A 19,767-nucleotide genomic window follows, 5' to 3' on the forward strand; every position below is an offset into this window, starting at 1 on the left:
GCCCCCTGCCTGAGCAGAACCCCTAGCCACCTGGGTAGACCATAGGGGACTTCAGTGCCTGGGGTGGCCAGTAGAACTCCTGGGGCTGGCTCCTTGGCACAGCAGTGCAGAGGGGATTTTCTGTGCTTTTGAAGTATTAATTACTACAACAGTTCTCCCAGAACAAATCACCATAAAAGTGGCTGCATTCATGAAGCATTAACTCTTAATCACTAGTACTCATTACCCTTCTTGCTTAATTTGCATCAGTCTTACATTGGAGACATACAAAAGCACTGAACTTTCCAACATACTTAAGAAATGTTTACAACAGTGGGTTTTTTATTTTTTTACAAGTCTTTAATTAAAAAAACTCAAAAATATATAATCAAGCATTTTACATAATGCATACATTCTTAGTATCTGCAGGTAAGATAAATAACAGAAGGCAAAAGCAGATATACCGATTGCTTCTCTTTGGCAAATCACCAATATTACCCCCTGCAGAAACATGATACATGTAAAAAAACATAAAAATAAAAATTTAAAAAAAAAAAGCAAAACCATGGTTTTAAAATTGTCCCTTAGTACAAATAACAAAATATTTACCAATAATACAGTAGATGGAATTTTCAAATTGACTAAAATTGGTAATACTTTATATCACGGGGTTAAAGTAGCAAGCTGCTTTCCAAAATTAAGGCCCACAGCAATGGTCATATAGTTATAGGGGAGTGACAATGCGGTATGGACACACGGACACACACACATACACACACACACACCCTTTTCCTAGTTATACCCTGGCTCTGTTTTTATTTAACGTCACATTCAAATTCTACCTCTCGGATGAATATAAGATCCTTTCCCTGTGGGTTTTACCTGCAGATCAGATGCCTGACTCCTCCCACCGGCAACCAAATTTGCATTTTTAAAAATCAGGAACCAGCTTTCTTCAGCCAGTATTTACCATCTAATTCAGTGGCCCAGAATAAAAAAAAATTCCTTCCATTTTACAGTGAAGCTAGGTATTGCAGCTCTACTGAAGCAGTATATACATGTTAGAACTAAAAGTTAAAAAAGCAGAAGGGTCCATTCAACACATAGCAGCTTTTATCTAAATATATACATGTATGTATATGGTTTCACAGTTAAATTTTAGAAAAAAAAAAATTACATTTGATATGTCCGGAAACAGTTCTCCTATAGTCTATAAATAATATTTTAATATGCTCAAATGATCAAAATGCACAAGAATGTATCAAATTAAATAAGTCTTCTAAACCTTGAAAAACAGATACTTGAAGTCAGTCAAGCTTGAGGTTTGTGTCAAGTGTTCTCTGTCAGACCCTAGGACAAGGGAAGACAAAGCCCTCTAGAGACGATAGGAGAGAAACTCCAAAACTTTGGAAGGAATCGGTAGCTCCTGGACCTCTTGGGTGGGCATCACTCTCCGGATCGACATGCGACACAAATGTTGAAGGCTAGGGACTTGCCTCGGAGTGGCCCAGAAATAGACACTTCCATCATGTGTCCTAAACAGAAAACAACAAAAAACATCACAAGCTCAGTCACCTTCGTACACACATTTCAGCGTCCTAAAGCTCAAACAACTAACATCCGAGGCTGTGTATCAGAGTCACAAACTACACACTAAAACCTAATTAAGGAGGACTAACCAATGATCTTTATGACAACAAAACAGTATTGTAAGAAACCCTTTTGGAAGACTTAGTGATAATAAAAAACAGGCTGCTTTGACTAAAAGCCACCTCAGGGCACCTGGCTGACCCAGTTGGTTAAGCATTGGACTTTGGCTTGGGTCATGATCTCAGGATCCTGGGATGGAGTCCCCCATCCGGCTCCCTGCTGTGCAGGGAAGCTGTTTCTCCCTCTGCCTGCCCCTTCTGCCCTTCCTCCCTCTCTCCCTGTCAAATAAATAAATGAAATCTAAAAAATAAAATAAAAGCCACCTTAAATTAAACTGCCTCTTAAAGAAAATAGAAAAATCAATTTACCCAGCAGCTAAAACACTGCCATCAGTAGAAAAGGCACAGCAAAGACCATTGCTCAAAGGTGCAACTTGAACTGGATAATCCTCATCAATTCTCCAGAACCTCACCATTCTAGAAAGGAAATAAGTTATCCATTGAGTATCTAGCAGGATATTTAAGGTAAAAGCAACATCAATACTTCAGACAAAAAATGCCACCCTGAGTCATAAATCACACACCACACATAGATACACACAGTCACTGCAGCAAGCAATTACTCTAACTCAATTACTCTAACTTGCTTTATAAAGTATTTTCTTGCCTATACCAATCAGTAATTTGGATCAACTCACACTTAAGAGACTATAATGCATGGCTGCCTTCCCATCCCAGTGTTCAGATCCATAATGGTCACAAGCAGAATCCTTCTCCTTATACTCAATATCTGAGAATTTGCACAGCCAAATGAAATTTCTTTGGCAAACAAGGATGTTAACATTAACATTATATAACAACATTACAAAATGAAAAGACTAATTTATGAAAATATTGCAATTAACAACATGTCTGTGAATCAAGATCTGCCAATCTTATTTTTCCAAAAGGCAAAAAGGGTTTTACTCTCTTCCCAACACATTTAAAAAACCTTTTCAGGGGCGTTTGGGTGGCTCAGTTGGTTAAGCCTCTGCCTTCGGCTCAGGTCATGATCCCAGGGTCCTGGGTTCGGGCCCCCCATCAGGCTCTCTGCTCAGGGGGAAGCCTGCTTCCCCCCCACCCCCCCCCCCGCCTCCCTCTCTGCCTACTTGTCATCTCTGTCAAATAAACACACAAACAAATAAATAAATATCTTTAAAAAACAAACAAACAAACCAACCCACAAAACACCTTTTCACATAGGTAGAAGGTGTCTAGAAACAGCAGAGACCGGATATTCAAAATCTGAACAGAGAAACAGTGATTGCTGGCAAAAACAAAAAACAAAAACAAACAGAAAAACAAACAAAACAACACTTTCTCATTCTGCTTCAACCTTGACCTTTTTTTTAAGCCCTGAAAATGTTTCCAGTAAGTAGAAAGATGAAAGTAAATCTTTAGAAGACAGTAACAGGTCAAGCTATAATTCACACACTTACTTATCATCAGCAAGGCTTGCAACATGCAGTCCATCATGACTAAAAGACACAGATCGTACCCATCGGTCATTTGCTCCTCCAGCAAATATTGGAGTAGGTGGAGGAAACAGGTGCCTGAGGTCAAATACATGTTTTCAGTGAAAAAGAGTCACTTCAAGAAGCAAAACTACCCCTGTACAAAATGTATCTGTCTCTGAATAATGTTTAAAGAGGCCTTAATGACCACAGCTGAGGAGACTGAGCAGAGCTGATTCAAATTAAATGAAAGGAACCTTAAAAGAATTACTAATCTTCTTTTCATAATGGGGTTTAAGACACTAAGATTAACTCCAACGTTCAGTTTCAACTGTTTTTCAAAAACCTTGACACGAAACTCCAAATATAATAACCACTTCTACAGAGTCATATACTGTCTAATGACAATAACATGATCTGTATCAAGAGAGCCAAATTTGTTTTTAGAATTTTTATCTAAAGCTCTGCATTATTCAAGGACTTAAATAATACTTAAATTTAAACTACGACAGACTACAATTTTAAGTCTCACATGTTAGTGATTCCAATCATTCATGTAGTTTCTTAAAAGTTATACTAGCAGCCAGAGATGAACCACAGACAACAATTAATTCATGCTGTACCCACCCAAATTCCATCACAATGTGTCCAGTATGTGGATCCCAGATATATACTCGAGTATCGTAAGATGCAGTAGCCAGTAATGCTCCATCAGGAGAAAAGTCACAAGCTACAACATCATGGTGGTGTCCTTCTAGTTTCCGTATCATGGTATATTTATCCATATTCCAAAGGAAAACCTGCAATAAAAAGGCAAATGTTATAGCTTCATTCAGACACACAGAGGACAAAATGGCACAACTTAATCTAAAATTACTAAATTTAATTAACATTATATTAAACATTATAAATTATGAATAATTAAAATATGTATGCTCAGTGTCATAGTCAGATTAAAAATCAGTCTTTAAGTTAATTAAAGTAGACATGCAAATTCTATTTCAAATGTTTCTGTTAAATGTTAATTTAAAAATAAGCCTAAACATAAAAAAGGCAATGCAATTTAACCACAAAGTTATACTGAAATCCATTTATTCCAAAAACTAATTAACTAAAATATATACAGAAATAAATAGGGTTAAGTACTACAAACCCCCTTTTTTTTTTTCCAGAAACTACCAAATTTTTTAAAAATATACAGACAGAAAATGTAATGTTAACAAATTGTTACTCCACTGGCATCTCCCTTTGAGATAATCACTTGTTTACAATAGGCTTGGGTCACCAACGTGAGCCTAGGAAGAGAAACAGATACTGCAAGCAAAGAGAATTTTCACAGCCAAATGAAATTTCTTTGGCAAACAACAAGGATGTTAAACCACATTACAAAATGAAAAGACTAATTTATGAAAATATTACAATTAACAACATGTCTGTGAATCAAATTTGCCAATCTTATTTCCCAAACAGACCACAATCATTAGTCATTTTAAGTATAAAACATTTAAATTACTTTAGTACACGTTTACACATAGTTTTCGATTCTATATGATCAATACTCAGACTGTGCAGAATAGTTCTGAATAGGATTTAAATGTTTACTTCAGTCTAGTTGTATTAAATACAAGCTTGGAGGTTTACAACAATCCTAATAAGACAATCTCTCCTCTTGGAGTAAAGCAATCCTTTTTGCTACTTTTTTTCTGCACAGACACAATATTTTTACTTCCAAAGAAAAATAAATACAAATTTTAAGTTGATCCAAAGAAAAATAAATACAAATTTTAAGTTGGATCAAAGTCTTACTGTATCTCTAACATCTCAAAGAATTCCAAAAAACAGCACAGAGAAACCATTTGAAAGCCAATTACATTACATTAAATTGGTTTCACATGTCAGACTCCCAATTCCACGAGACTGGAAGATCAATTTACTTGGAGTCAGAGGGTTTCACTGCGGGGGAAATCACTTTAAAAAAGAAAAAAAGAAAGAAAGAAAAGCAGAAAGTGGACATCGACCAGCACCTGTGTACGTACAGTACACCTTGCAGCCGAATGCAAGGTTACTTCATCCTATGGTAAAGGTCGCCCCCAGCCCGGTAGCCAGAGATGCCACTCTTTCTGCCCAGCTAACACCATTGTGCGCCTGTGTGCGAGTGGTGCCAGCATAACCTCAATCACACCAATATTGCTGCCACCACCTGTGACAGGGAAAGCAAGAAGCATATGGAAAACACACAGCCTAAAATAGCAATGTCAATATCTAGCTTTGTTCTTATGATTTTTAAAGAACTGAATACTTTTTTCCTAAACTTCTAACATTTCCAACTATTATTTTAACATACTTCTTGGCTAAATAAAATGCATTTAAAACCAGCCTCCCACCCCCAATAATTCAGAGTGTATTCTGAATACCCCACAGATTTGGACTCCACCATTTTTCATAACATCTGAAGCTAGTAAGATCTCTTTAACTACACTAAGAGCTGGCAGACAACTAAAAGAGTTCATTAAAAAGCATAACCCTCTCAAGAGTCACTTTATACTTAATCTGTCCACAGGTACGCTATGCCAGACAGACCTTGTCAATTTCATCTATAATTCACTCTACATATACATGAATGCTATTTTTATTATTAGATTTTTAAGTTACTTTTTTTCAGTTAAATGTCCAGGACCAGCTGGGAATCAAAACTTTTTAAACAGCAAACTGGACAAAAAAAATAGAACAACAGAGAAGAATTAGCGGAGTGTCTTAACATTTGGACTAGATCTTTTCTATAGCACGTAAACTTTACTACAGCACATTAACTTTCCTAGATCTTCGAAAAAGTAAATTTGACATACCCCTTACTTTATGATTATCTCTGACTAAAAGCAATCCAATTTCTCACTCCACAATCAATAACTATATTTAATTTCCCTCATGCAAATTCATCATGAAATAAAATACTTAAGATATTCATGACACCGAGCACAGACTTAACAGATTACTTAGATTTAAAATGATTACGCATACATCATTACAATCCAGTTCACAATGAATGTACAAGAACTTTGATACATACTGCTTTATTGGCTCCCACTGAACACAGCATAGATGAGTCAGGAGAGAATGCACAGCTATACACCCAGTTCTGATGGCCCCTCAATACTTTCATCATGTTTCCTGAACAAAAAGAAATACCTGTGTTAACCTTAGAGTTCACTTCAAATGAGCAGCATTTCAAAAATGGCAGAATCACAGATCACAAAATTCTATAGCAGCAGTGATTTATCTGTAACTAGGGTTGGATATAAACCAATTGCTTATTTTGTAAAGTTCTACTGGAACACAATCATGCCCATCTGTTTATGTTGTGCTACAGTGGCAGAGATAACTAAGGCAGAGATAGCATGGTCCACGAGCCTAAAATAGTTACCATCTGGCCCTTTAGGGAAAAGTCTGCTGACCCTTCACCTATAGAATTCTTTTAGTCTAATACATTTATTCTACAAATGAAGGAACTGGAACACTTCAAGGCTGAGACCTGAGGAACAACTTCAAAATGCCTTTCATCCTTCCTTTCTGATAACCTACATTCCATTCCAAAGCTCCTGTGCATTATATCTAAAGCACACAATTATGTCTACAGATATTTTAATTCTTAATTTTACAAATACTTACTGAATGTCTACTATGCCAGGCACTGAGGAGACAGCCATGAATAAGACAAAGTCCCAACTCTCTTGCGTTTACATTTTACTGAATTCACATTTTTTTTGAGGGATGGAGAGGGGAGAGAGGGAGAGAGAATCCCAAGCAGGCTCCATGCCCGAGCATGGAGCCCAATGAATGGCTCGATCTCACAACCCTGAGATCATGACCTGAGTTGAAATCAAGAGTCAGATGCTTAACCAACTGAGCCACCCAGGCGCTCCTGAGTCCGTATTCTTAAAACATATGCACACAACTGAAAATGTGTTGAGGGGCGCCTGGGTGGCTCAGCAGGTTAAAGCCTCTGCCTTCGGCTCAGGTCATGATCTCAGGGTCCTGGGATCGAGCCCCACATCAGGCTCTCTGCTCAGTAGAGAGCCTGCTTCCTCCTCTCTCTCTCTGCCTGCTTCTCTGCCTACTTGCGATCTCTGTCAAATACATAAATAAAATCTTAAAAAAAAAAAAAGAAAGAAAGAAAGAAAGAAAGAAAATGTGTTGAGAAAGCAAGCAGCATTTGATATGCAAAAGAAAATAAAACTTTAACCATCAAACTGTTGTAACTGTTGGGATCTCTCCACCCCTCAACAGTCAAAAATTCAGAACACTAAGATGCAAAGGAGGTCCGTCATGGTTTGGTAAGACAAGCATATTATTTTATCAGGCAATGGTTATAACCCATCAGCTGGAACAAGTCTCCAAACCTCAGACTTTTGTTTCCTACTACCTTCAATTTAAGTCAGCAATACTTCTAAGCAAGCCCTTAACCTTGAGCCTGAGGCTCTTAGAGCACTATCAGATCTTAAATATAAGGTGTTAGCTAAAACTGTAACCTTTCTCATTAGCGGCTAAGAAGCAGAAAGAGATGCTCATCCCCGGTCCTCTTAAATGAGGTAGACTCTCCAAACTTTCTAAGCCCTGCAATTAACAAAGTTTCAGATAAAACCTGAGTACTTAACACTGACATACCTTTTATTTATCTTTTTATTTACAGATTTTTATTTGTCAGAGAGAGAGAGAGAGCGCGCGCACAAGCAGGGGGAGCACGGGTGGAGGGAGAAGCAGGCTTCCTGATGAGCAGGGAACCCAATATGGGACTTGATCCCAGGACCCTGGAATCATGACCTGAACCGAAGGCAGCCGCCTAACTGAGCCACCCAGGTGTCCCTAACATACCTTTCATTATATTGGATAGCAAGTCTTTCAGTAATTTCTTACTTAACCTATCCAACTTACTATTATGCTTAGAAGCTTTTAGAGTTATAAATCCTGGTATATAAATGTCTTAATCTAAATTTTATTAGATTACTACATTATGTGTAACTTCGAGACCTACTTACATTTTTGCTAAGCAAATGAAGTTAACAACCTTCCCTAAGATGAAGGAAATAAACACAGACCAGTTCATTTACAAAACCCTAAAACTGACCCAGATTTTGTCCTCATATAGCTGATACAGATCTGTGTGGTTAGTTTCTGAATAACGTAAGATTGTTTAGAGTAACTGCTGGTTCCTGTTCTGGGTCACATTTATGGTTGCATTTGATCTGCACGAGGGAAGAGACCAGACAATTAAAAGAGAAGAGGAAACTTTGATCATAGGCCACTTTTAAAGTCAAACACCCCAGATGATCGACACTTCTTGGCATCTCTCATTAATGATGTTAAGAAACTCATTCTGTTTCACAGCTTATAAAAAAGACATACCATCATCTTTCAGGTCCCACACTCTCAGAGTTTTGTCTCTTGAAGCTGATACTAGGATCAAGCTCCCATCTGGAGCAAAAGTTAAATCTCTGACCACTTCAGTATGATCTACCAAGTTAAGGAGGAGTTTTCCTAAATCCAATGGAAGAGGGGAAAAAAGACAATGTTGTTAATTTTTATCAGCTTCTCTTTAAAATAGGGTTCTTCACCATAAAAAAAATTATATATATGTAGAAATACTTGTCACCTCCTTAGTCTCCCAAGCATAAAGTGACTTAATAGTGCTTTTACTATCACCTTTAAAGATTCTCTATTTACACAGTTGTAAAATGGATTATTTCCAGGGTAACAAAACCTAAATTTATTAGATCAACTCAGAGAGAATTCCTGAAATGCAAACAAGTTAATTTATCATCAGGAAAACCCACATTATTATTTTTAAATCTTTGTATAGCATGATTTTAATATAAAACCAAATTTTCCCTTTTCTTTTCCTTGGCCTTGGACTACTAACAGACTGTCCAACTCCCCAAAAGATTCATGTTATCTCGCTACAACCTACATTTTCAAGAATAATCAGTGAAAAAATATGCTTTATGCATCTAATATTGAGAGTTTTGTTTTCTATGAAAATCTATGTGCGTTCCTTCAATTTTTTCAAGAATCCAATCAAATTTACTGACTCACTGTCCTCATTCAATAGTAGCATCACCCGCTGAGTTCTACCGTACCTAGTTTTCCTGCTCATTTTAAAAAATGTCTTCAAATTTTTGAGTACATACCATCAGCCAGAACTGTTTTAGTCAGTGAATATCAAGTTCACTTTTAATTGCCCAAAGAATTTACCTTCTGAACCTATCTGGTTAAACTTTAAATACAATGTCACTAAAACTTCCAAAGGTTAGACAATGATTTTAAAACCAGATTTGCATTGAAAGCCTCCAAGCTATCAACTGAAAAAGTATGTAAGAAAACACCCTGCCATTTGAGTCATAAACTAAATTATTAATTTATAAATTAAATTAAAAATTAAAATTAATGTTTATTCCTTAGACATGTCCTTCTTGCTGTAATATTCTCTGAAGAGTGACCAAGCAGTGAGAACTCTATTTATAAAATAAAACCATGAGCAGAAGATGCTATGTAGGCCAATCATAAAGACACATTCATAGCACCAATTCTTGCTTTTAAGCAAGTTAATATCTCAAATCTTATCTTCTAGTGCCTATGAGAAATGCCCTGCATCACAAAATAATCAGGTTTGCTTTTCAAACTATGGCCCCGTACCTGTATATACATCCCATATTTTGATACGCCCATTGTTTAATCCTGTGGCAAGGAGCAGCTGATCCTGTCCAAATCTGAATCGATGCCATTCTATATTGACACAGCGACTCTGTTTTTCTGGAACCGAAGATCCAAAAGCAAGACTCCAGACTATGTCACCACAGTCTATAATATGTTCGCGAGGCTTATTTTTCTGACCACCATCGCTATTTTGTCTTGACAATCTCAAACTGCTTGAATTGGTGATATTCTTGGTGCCATGCAACAGACTGAGGGGAAAAAAGGTCAGATTGACACCTAGTTATTATTTACTCTGGACTCCTGCAGATACTAAATGATAAATGTTTGTTAAAATAACCTCAATTATTACCATAATGATACTGAATAACAACAGAATTCTATGGATGAGAAGGAGATATCTGCAATTAGCCATGAGGGTATGACCAAATAAATTCAAACCAAAAGACATTTTCAGTTGCTAAGAGATTAAATTTAACATTAAACAATGTATAATTTCTTTGTGTCAAAATTTTCCTCAGAACCACTATAATCAATTAGGACTCCTTTAGCTAACCTAAAGTAAGTGTAATAAGCAAAAAACAAAACAAAAAACCTGATTAACTTAAGATATTTATATAAAGGTCAACTAGACACAAAAAGGGTGAGATTAAATTTAATATATATTTTTTAAAAACTTTCAACAAATAAACAAATCCAAGCAGAGGAATTTTAAGTACATAAAAATAATTAATTACATGATCACCATACTGCTGTTATCTAATAAAATGTTGTGAAATTCAAAAAGTGTCACATAACAAAGGTCATCTTCCCTTGCACAAGGCAATATAGACACTACCAAGGAATCAGTAATCTGCTTTTTAATACAAAGACACAAAAGCATCTGAGAAAGTAGTCCATAATGTAAAAGGCCAAACAATTCTTCCCACAAATTTTCCAATAAATATATTCAGCTTATGATTAAGATACAATACCCTACACTACAAAGAAAAACTTAAATATCACAATCTTTCTATTACTCCACACAGATAACAATAAATTCTACAAAGACATACAATATACAAAAAAGAAGAGAGTCTTACAAGTTCTTAAGGCACTGGGACCAGGGAACAAGCTTTACTGTACGATGTCCTTGTGACCAAGCAAAGTAGGAACCATCTGGAGCAAAAGCAACAGTCCAATTTTCACGACCACATTTCTTGTCAAAAGGAGCTGCTGGAGCTAGAAGTTCACCTATAGTACGTGATCTCACTAAAAGAAGAAAAGATACATACGACGTCACATATAACCAATAACGAATCTGAGACTTTCTCAATATTAATTTGGGACTCAACTTCATTGAGTTTCGATGCAGACAAGGTTTAAAGAGTTCTGGTTTCTACTCTTAATGATAATAACTATCTTCAAGTTTTGATAAAGTGGTTTTCCAACATCTCCCCACCAAAGAGCTTGTTTAGAAAGCTTCAATTAAAAAACCTGGTTAAGGGGCACCTGGGTGGCTCAGTGGGTTAAAGCCTCTGCCTTCCGCTCAGGTCATGATCCGAGCCCCACGATCGAGCCGCGCATCAGGCTCTGTGCTCAGCAGGGAGCCTGCTTCCTCCTCTATCTCTCTCTGCCTGCCTCTCTGCCTACTGTAATCTCTGTCAAATAAATAAAAAAAATCTTAAAAAAAAAAAAAAAAGCCCTGGTTAAGGTACTGTAATATCAGGGTCAGCAATTACTCAACTCCTGACTTTTGCACTGCCTTATGTTTTCATCAAATTACTAACATTTAAAATGCAACAGGCCAAACTCACTTTGTAAGGAAAATATCTTCCAATAAGTTTGTAATTTTCAAAAACCACAAACCACTATAAAATACAATACTATATCATTATTCAAAGGAAAGCAATATTAAGTGGTCTATTTAAACATGAATATTCTTTTTTTTTTTTTTTAAGACTTTTTAAAGTTACCTCCAAACCCAATGAGGGGCCTGAAGTCACAACCCCAAGACCAAGAGTCACATGCTCCACTAACTGAGCCAGCCAGGTGCCCAACATGAATATTTTTTCAGGCTCACGTCACAAAAAAAAAAAATCATAAAATTCGTAGAACTAGAAAGGACTTAATGGTTATTTAGTACAATCTCACAATTGCTGCTTTAAAATGTATTACATCTGTGATCTTCAAACATCTTAATAGTGGGCCATAAACTGACCAAAAATGGAAGGAATTCTTTTGTTTTTTAAGGACAGAGAATAAACAATCTCATATGTTTTTAATTTAGTTAAGACTACTTAAATTTAGAGGCACCTGGGTGGCTCAGTCAGTTAAGCGGCTGTCTTTGGCTCAGGTCATGATCCTAGGGTCCTGGAAGAGTCCATCAGGCGCCCTGCTCAGTGGGAAATCTGCTTTTCCCTCTCCCTCTTTGGCTCCCCCTGCTTGATCTCAAATAAATAAATAAAATCTTGAAAGAAAAAAAGGGTACCTATATTTATCATTCATAACCAAAACTGGCACATTACCAGAGTACAGAGACTTTTTGTTCGCATTTAACAAGAAGCATGATCAACAAGCTCTTACTATACGTGTGTATGCAAACTTGGCCAGAATTTCCTCAACTTGGGTAAAGAATCTTTATCAGTCACTATACCACCACTGCTCTCTTGGGCTGGTCTTGATTTCAAATTCTGCTACTCTTCCTTTTCAGGTATAAATTAGTATTTCTTTAGTTTCCCTACTTTCTATTCAGTGATTAGTTCTCTGGCTAACTATTTTTAGGTTTTGGGCTTATACTTCCCAACAACTAAACTACTATGTATTGCAGTTCAAATAAGAACCACTTACGCTCTTATTGCTAGAGCAGATACATACATACACTGGCCCCCCCATGTACCCGTTCAGGTGACACTTCAAGTCTCAATGTGTGCTCTGTCAACAGCCAGTGGAGCACCTGGCATATGACAGGTGATCAGTAAATATTTACTGAGTGAATATAAAAGCACATGTATAAGCTCCCATTCTTAAATGATTTCAACATTTCCTTGTCCAAGTTTTTGATACATTAGCAAACAAGCTATGGTTTAAAAAATAAAACAGGGGACCCTGGGTGGCTCAGTGGGTTAAGCCTCTGCCTTCAGCTCAGGTCATGATCTCAGGGTCCTGCCCTGCATCGGGCTCTCTGTTCATCGGGGAGCCTGCTTCCCCTCTCTCTCTGCCTGCCTCTCTGCCTACTTGTGATCTCTCTCTCTGTCAAATAAATAAATAAAATTAAAATAAAAATAAAAAGTAAAACAGGGGCGCCTGGCTAGCTGAGTCAGCAGAACGTGTGATTGCTGATCTCGGGGTTGTAGGTCTGAACCCCATGTTGAGTGTAGAGTACTCAAAAATAAAATCCAAAAAAATATATGTAAAAAGTAAAGAAAAATTGAGATCTATTTTGTCTATGATATTCAGAAATATGAATACCTAATAAGGCTTACTGTGTTTTTGTGGAGCTGACATTATCAAAATTTTCCTTCTGATGACTCAAAAATCTTCCTCCTAGGGCGCCTGGGTGGCTCAGTCAGTTGAGCATCTATCTACCTTTGGCTCCAGTCATGACCCCGGGGTCCTGGGATGGATCCCCGCGTTGGGCTCTCTGCTCAGCGAGGAGTCTGCTTTCCCTTTGTGCTCTCTCTCAAATAAATAAAATCCTTAACAAAAAATAAATCTTCCTCCTTGCCCTTTGTGCTTTCCCTCTGTGCTCTCTCTCAAATAAATAAAACCCTTAACAAAAAAATAAATCTTCCTCCTTGCCTTTGGGCTCTCCCTTTCCCTTTGTGCTCTCTCTCAAATAAATAAAATCCTTAACAAAAAAATAAATCTTCCTCCTTGCCTTTGGGCTCTCCCTTTCTCTTTGTGCTCTCTCTCTAATAAATAAAATCCTTAACAAAAAAATAAATCTTCCTCCTTGGCACTCGACCCACTCAGTCCCAGTTCTGACCTAAGAGAATAACCTTAATCCTGCTCTCACATGAATAGTCATATACTGAAGACAGTCATGACATCAGCAAGTAAATCTTCATTTATAAATAAATAAACTGCCATAGGCCTTTCAATCAGTCCTTAGATTACATGGTTTCAAGTCCATTCCCCATCTTTGCCTATAACACTTCTCTGGAGAAACTCCAGTTGGTAATGGTCTTCATAAAAGAACCAGAACTAAACACAACACCTCAGGTGTGGTTTGATCAAAGGAGCAGAACCCCCACCTATACTCCCCACCCCAACTGTATCCATAAAGCATAAGGTGACATTATTTTCACCAGCAGTTACAAGACTTTCTTAACATAAAATCCACAAACCAGTGACCCTCATATGCCTACAGAATGATTTTCTTTCTTTCCTTTTTTTTTGAAATATATAAATGATTTTTTTTAACTTTTTTTGAAAGATTTTATTTATTTGACAGAGAGATCACAAGTAGGCAAAGCAGCAGGCAGAGAGAGAGGGGAAAGCAAGCTCCCTGCTGAGCAGAGAGCCTGATGCGGGGCTCGATCCCAGGACCCTGAGATCATGACCTAAACTGAAGGCAGAAGCTTACTTAACCCACTGAGCCACCCAGGCACCCCTACAAATGATTTTTTTGAAAGGGCTTGCTCTTCCTTATATTGCTTTTCCTTATAGCCCTCCAAGGCCACACACACAGATGCTTACATCTTACATCTTACACAGATCCACACACACATGGAGTTCATGTGCCTGATTTCTGAATTTGCAACCCCTGCCTAAATCTTTTTTTTTTTTTTTTTTAATATAACTTGGGTTTCTGTTTAATCCTATCTTTTGAAGGAAAAAGAAAGTTCGTAAGTCAGGGAAACAAGTTTTAAAATTCAACTGGAAAAAAATTTTTTTTCAACCAAAAAACCCAGGCATCATCTTCAAGAGAAAACCCCTAGCTAAACTTGATGAGTATATTCATGTAACTTCTATCTCAAAAAAACAGAAGACTGGCCCTTGCATTCAACTTTAAAAACATCTGGATAATTAGACTAGAACACACCACTCCTTTAGCAAGCAAGATTAACTTTCCCACAAAAGACTCTTTTTTTTTACTCTGTACTTCAGCATCACTCTATTTTTCTTTTACCTTGACCACAATCACAAAACTCCTCTGGTGTAAGGGTGGAAATGAACAACCAAACACTGTTTCAAATAACAAAGACCATAAACTGATAAGCTAATTTATTCTTAAACACACAGACATTCAAGAAATGGGGTCATTATTTTAAAACTACCCAGTAAGGGGTGCTGGGTGGCTCAGCGGGTTAAAGCCTCTGCCTTTGGCTCAGGTCGTGATCCCAGGGTCCTGGGATCGAGCCCCGCATTGGGCTCTCTGCTCAGCTGGGAGCCTGCTTCCTCCCCTCTCTCTGCCTACTTGTGATCTCTGTCAAATAAATAAATAAAATCTTAAAAAAAAAAAAAAAAACTACCAAATAAATGCTATACTGTCACAAATATTAGCAATTAACTCGGGTGTTTCCTTGCTTGTTAACAGGCACATCAATGATTTCTCCCCTTCCCCCAATGATCTTTGCCATCAAATGATTCAAGCACTCATTTAGATACTTACTGGTACAATATTATCAAGCAGCACAAGGTTATAATGAAGTGCTTTGAAAAAAAAAAAATTTAAGTTAAACCTTTATGACCTGCAGCTGTTTAATGTGAGTATCATAAGAGATATATGATTTAATGACCTTGTATAAGGGAAAAGATGCCTGCCATGGGAACTCAGCCATAAAATACAATTATCTGTACAGTAGTAACACACTGAGTTACTGCTGAACCAAGTGAACCAGATTTAGCTCCTTCTTCACATTCCTCTCCGCAATTTCATAACCAGAAAGGGAGGATCTGTGGTAGTGCCTTGTGAAAGTGGGCAGCAGCTCCAGGCAGTACTCCCTGTCTCACAAGACTTCTTTAATCAGTCTAGGAATCTTGCCTCTCCTCTTTCAGCACTTGATAAACCGAAGAGCTATAATTAATACTCAAGAAAAAAAGGGGAAAAGCTAAGTCCTTACTGAAAGATAACAAAGCTACACAGAGATATTACTGTTTAACTCTGTATCCAAATGGTACTTCCAAAGAAAGAAAGAAAGAAAGAAACAAACAAAAAATGGGCTGGTGGGGGGGTTCTAAAGCTTAGAAAAGGCCAAAGTTCTTTCAGATATTTGGGACTTGGCTAATAATTTTATACTACAGCCAGGAAATAACACTGAGATGTAACTAAGCATGAAAAATGTTAACTGAAAAGGCTATTATTTAGTGTGGCTGGTTCTTCTACCTTATGCAGGTATGCTCAGAAGCTCTACTCAGCCGCTGGAAGGCAGGACTGGAAAGTTTTCAAAATAGTTCATCAAGATTAAGTAAAACAGATAAATGAAAGGCATATCACTTATCTGTGATACTATCGTGTAGCAGAGGAGGAAAAAAGCCCATTGGACTCCATTGGACTAAAGAACTTCTGGGTTCCATGTTCGACTTCAGCACCTACTTACTAGTCTTAAAATACAGTTAAAATAAAAAGTAGACATGAATTTTGTTTTCCCTGTGTATTTATTTTTTTAAAGATTTATTTAAATCTTTAAATAAATAAATAAATAAATTTATTTGACAGAGATCACAAGTAGGCAGAGAGGAGGAAGCAAGCTCCCTGCTGAGAGCACCATGCAGGGCTCTGTGGGGCTGATCCCAGGAAACTGAGACCATGGCCTGAGCTAAAGGCAGAGGCTTTAACCCACTGAGCCACCCAGGCACCCCTTCCCTGTGTATGTAAAACAGTTATTAGAAACAGGGTTAAAGTCCCCTCCTAACCTGCCATTTAACCTTATCCTTAAGAGAACAAAAGTCCAGAATTCTAAGATAGCTGTCTCTAGATATAAAAACTGAACTCACATACAGGATAGAGGGCCTACTGGTTACTTCACCTTCTCCCTCGGTCTAGAAGTACCTCCTCCATATATTTAAAGGCATACATAAAGAAAGAGGAAATGCAAAGGGTCTTTGCTCAGTAACCACTTCCAATTTTCATTTAATTAACAGTCTGGCGCTGGTTTTTTGGGGGGGGGGGTTGCGGGGTGCTAAGTCTTTTTCTTTTTTTTTTTTAAGGAAAACTGTATTTATATTTAAGATGTATCACATGACTTGGTAAGTTCAATGTTTACTAAGCCTATCCATCAATGCACAAAACCAACTCCCCCCAAAATTATTCCAGTTATTTTCCCATTAAGGGGTAATTTAAATGCGAGGTGCTCTCAACGACTTGACGCACAGCCTCCAGATCTATTGCCCTGACTTCGGTGTGGCAGGGGCTAGCTTCCAAACCAGTTTTTAAATCGCCTTTTCAGAGTGTGCCCTTTCATACAACAGCTTTACTCCTGTCATTCCACCTAACCATTCTGCTCCTCCCCGCTCCTCCGTGTAGAAAAGATAATTGAGTCTCCTCCCCTGAGCCGCTGCCGTTCTTAACGCCACACCGTTTTTAAAAAATGCTCCTTAAAAAAAAAAAAAAATGCTGCTTTTTCCAGGCCGCTGGCACCTCTTCGGTCGTATTTCTCTTTTAGGAATAGCTGATATACCCACCTGAGGACCCCTCCCCCTTCATTACACTCAGAACACCCAAGTTTACTTTTCGCGTCGTAAAATTAGTGTCCTCAAACATGCCCAGCACCGGCCTATCCACTCGACGCCCAGAAAAACCCAGAATGACCGTGCGCGTTCCTCCTTAAAGGAAACTGGGGTCCCCCGGGGGTGGGTGTCCGCCCCCGACCACACAGTCAGGAGGGCCCTGGGCGCCCAGAGTCCCCTGAAACCGAAGAGCCGCCCACTGCCTCCCTCCTAACCTCGTGCACAGTAGACGCTGCATCACTGACGACCCCATCTACCCCTCGGCGACACCCAACAGCGGGGCCGCTTCCTTCCTCTATGCTCCAGGGCTTGGCCCCGGCTCACTCCTTCTTCGCTTAGACTCTTCCTCCTCCGGGGACTCCCCGCCTCTCCGCAGCCCCGGCACGCTCACCAGACCCCTCACCCACCGACCCATTCCTCACCGATCTCTTTCTCGTTGACCCTCGGGGGAAAGCTGGCCATCTATGGGGCACCGTCTGATTCCGGGGGTGCGATGCGGACGCAACGACAGAGAAGGGATCGGCGAGCGCTGAGGGGCGTGACGCGGGCTCGGTCCCTCCCGGACCGGGGGACCGAGGGGAGGGGCGGGGGCGGAAACGGGAGCCTCTGCCGACTCCCCCGGGAAAGCTCCGGAAGGCCTCGGACCAAACTACGGAGTCAAACACAGACAATAGACCCCGTTCCCTGCCTCAAGTCTACGGACCAAGACGCTTCCTCCAACTCCGCCGACCGCAAACTAGACACTGGAGACAAAATGGCGGGCGGCGCGGGAGATAGCAGGGCGGCGCGGGCGGGGTCCCGTGACGCCATCGCCTGAAGCCCCGCCCCCCGACGCTCGGGACGTGACGGCCTGGGCTCGGTGCCCCGCCCCCCGCAGGATGCGCGCGGGCGCTTCTGCGAGGACAGGACAGGCTGGGGCAGGAAGAGCGCGGAGGCGAGGGCGGAATCCGGGCTGCATCCCCAGCCCACCCGAGGACGGAACGCTGAGTCCGAGCTGTGCTTCTAGCTCGGTTTTGTTCTTCCCCTCCGCGGCCCCCGGAACGGTAGCGTGGTCTGTATTTCTAAGTTCAGATGCCTTCGAAAAGGCAAACGGGGAATCGTTTAATAATACCTATTAGCCCACCGCTTAAAGATGGCGTGGAATTTAAACGGGCTGGACCAAAAAGAACAAAAAAGACATTTCAGATTTTACCCCGATTTGGCCACCTTCCCAGCCCTCACGTGCTTGATGCAAAAAGTGAGATGAGAAGGAACACCGATCGCGGTGCCCCAGCCGTGCGGACAGCGATCATCCCGACCTGGCCGGCCGGTGTTTGCAAGGGTCGAGGTGACCGGGCGTGCGGGCGGCCCACCCAGCCCGGAGACCTCCCTGCGCTGCCTTGTGCTGGCTGCTCCTGCATCGGGGCGGCCCCACAAGGCTCGGCCCTGCCCCGGCCTCTCCCGAGGCAGACCCGGTCGTGTCCGCTCAGATCGAGGTCTCCCGCAGGCAGCTAGCTAATTCACACAGGGCTGATGAAAGTGCCTGTCGGCCAGAGCCACGTTGCTTCCCGATCACAGATGACATACTTGAATTTTAAGGGGCCCTTCTGTGGACTCTAATCCGTGTTCCACTGGAGGACATCTAAGGCTGGGAATTTCAAGTATGTGGCAGATACTGCTGGGAGAGGAGTTGCATGAGTCAGACTCTTCCGGGAGTTCTCAGATCACAGCACGTCAGACATGTCTACTTTTCTTTGCGTGTTAATTATTCCAATAGTGAAATGTTTAGTAGCAGGTAAAAGAAATCAGCCGCTCTCTCTTATTTTCAGGCAACAAATTTATTGACGGCTTACTGTGTGCCAGGCACAGGGGCTAGTGGTTGAGTATTTAGAATAGAACAAAACAATTTTAATGCAGTCTTGTGACTCATATCAACATTTCTATCAGTCCCTTTTCGTTGTTTTAACCAACTGCGAGTAGCTCTGTTTACTTATACTATACCCTACAAATTCCTAGAAAATACCAGTTCTTGACTGCCTGGATTCCTTTGCTGGCTTTTTTAGACAGTTGTTGAATTCCACTGTAGTTATTCCTGCTCTCCAACAAACTTCCTGACCATTTTCTCAACCAAAGTAAAACAATGTGATGGAAAACAGTTTTACTATTTGTACTCAATAGTGATAATATGTAATATGTTTTGGATCCATGCTACATGCTAGACACTGTTCCATATAAGTGCTTTTATGGATTAACTTATTTAATACCCACAATAGTATGAGTAGCATATTAATCATTCACATTTTACACTT

The 19,767-nt window shown here is 39.6% G+C and overlaps 1 protein-coding gene across 2 annotated transcripts; it reads right to left on the reverse strand.

Moving 5' to 3' along the window:
- Positions 1 to 293: 293 nt before the first annotated feature.
- On the reverse strand, positions 294 to 18,230 carry WSB1 (WD repeat and SOCS box containing 1). 2 transcript variants are annotated; one of them, XM_080827163.1, is made up of 9 exons: positions 17,902 to 18,230; positions 10,909 to 11,077; positions 9,809 to 10,077; positions 8,522 to 8,653; positions 6,189 to 6,289; positions 3,749 to 3,921; positions 3,107 to 3,220; positions 1,998 to 2,105; positions 294 to 1,514 (listed from the first exon to the last, which is right to left on the reverse strand). In XM_080827163.1, the coding sequence occupies exons 1-9, from the start codon at positions 17,939 to 17,941 to the stop codon at positions 1,355 to 1,357; spliced, it is 1,266 nt and encodes a 421-aa protein (XP_080683289.1). In that variant the 5' UTR covers positions 17,942 to 18,230; the 3' UTR covers positions 294 to 1,354. The 2 variants fall into 2 exon arrangements, with proteins under 2 accessions (XP_080683289.1, XP_080683290.1); XM_080827164.1 differs by lacking the exons at positions 9,809 to 10,077; positions 10,909 to 11,077; positions 17,902 to 18,230 and adding an exon at positions 5,146 to 5,321 and having other exon boundaries at positions 8,522 to 8,534.
- Positions 18,231 to 19,767: the final 1,537 nt, after the last annotated feature.

Source organism: Martes martes, assembly GCF_963455335.1.
Source record: "Martes martes genome assembly, chromosome: 16".
NCBI lineage: Eukaryota > Metazoa > Chordata > Mammalia > Carnivora > Mustelidae > Martes > Martes martes.

What these genes read in the sequence shown, in the direction of transcription:
- WSB1 (XM_080827163.1), bottom strand. Translation starts at nt 17,941, where the DNA reads ATGGCCAGCTTTCCCCCGAGGGTCAACGAGAAAGAGATCG. An exon ending in TCCCAGTGCCTTAAGAACTT is followed by an intron (nt 10,078 to 10,908) that starts GTAAGACTCTCT and finishes TTTTCCCCTCAG; the next exon opens with TCTGTTGCATGGCACCAAGA. An exon ending in CAGTGGGAGCCAATAAAGCA is followed by an intron (nt 3,922 to 6,188) that starts GTATGTATCAAA and finishes TTTTTATTGCAG; the next exon opens with GTTTTCCTTTGGAATATGGA.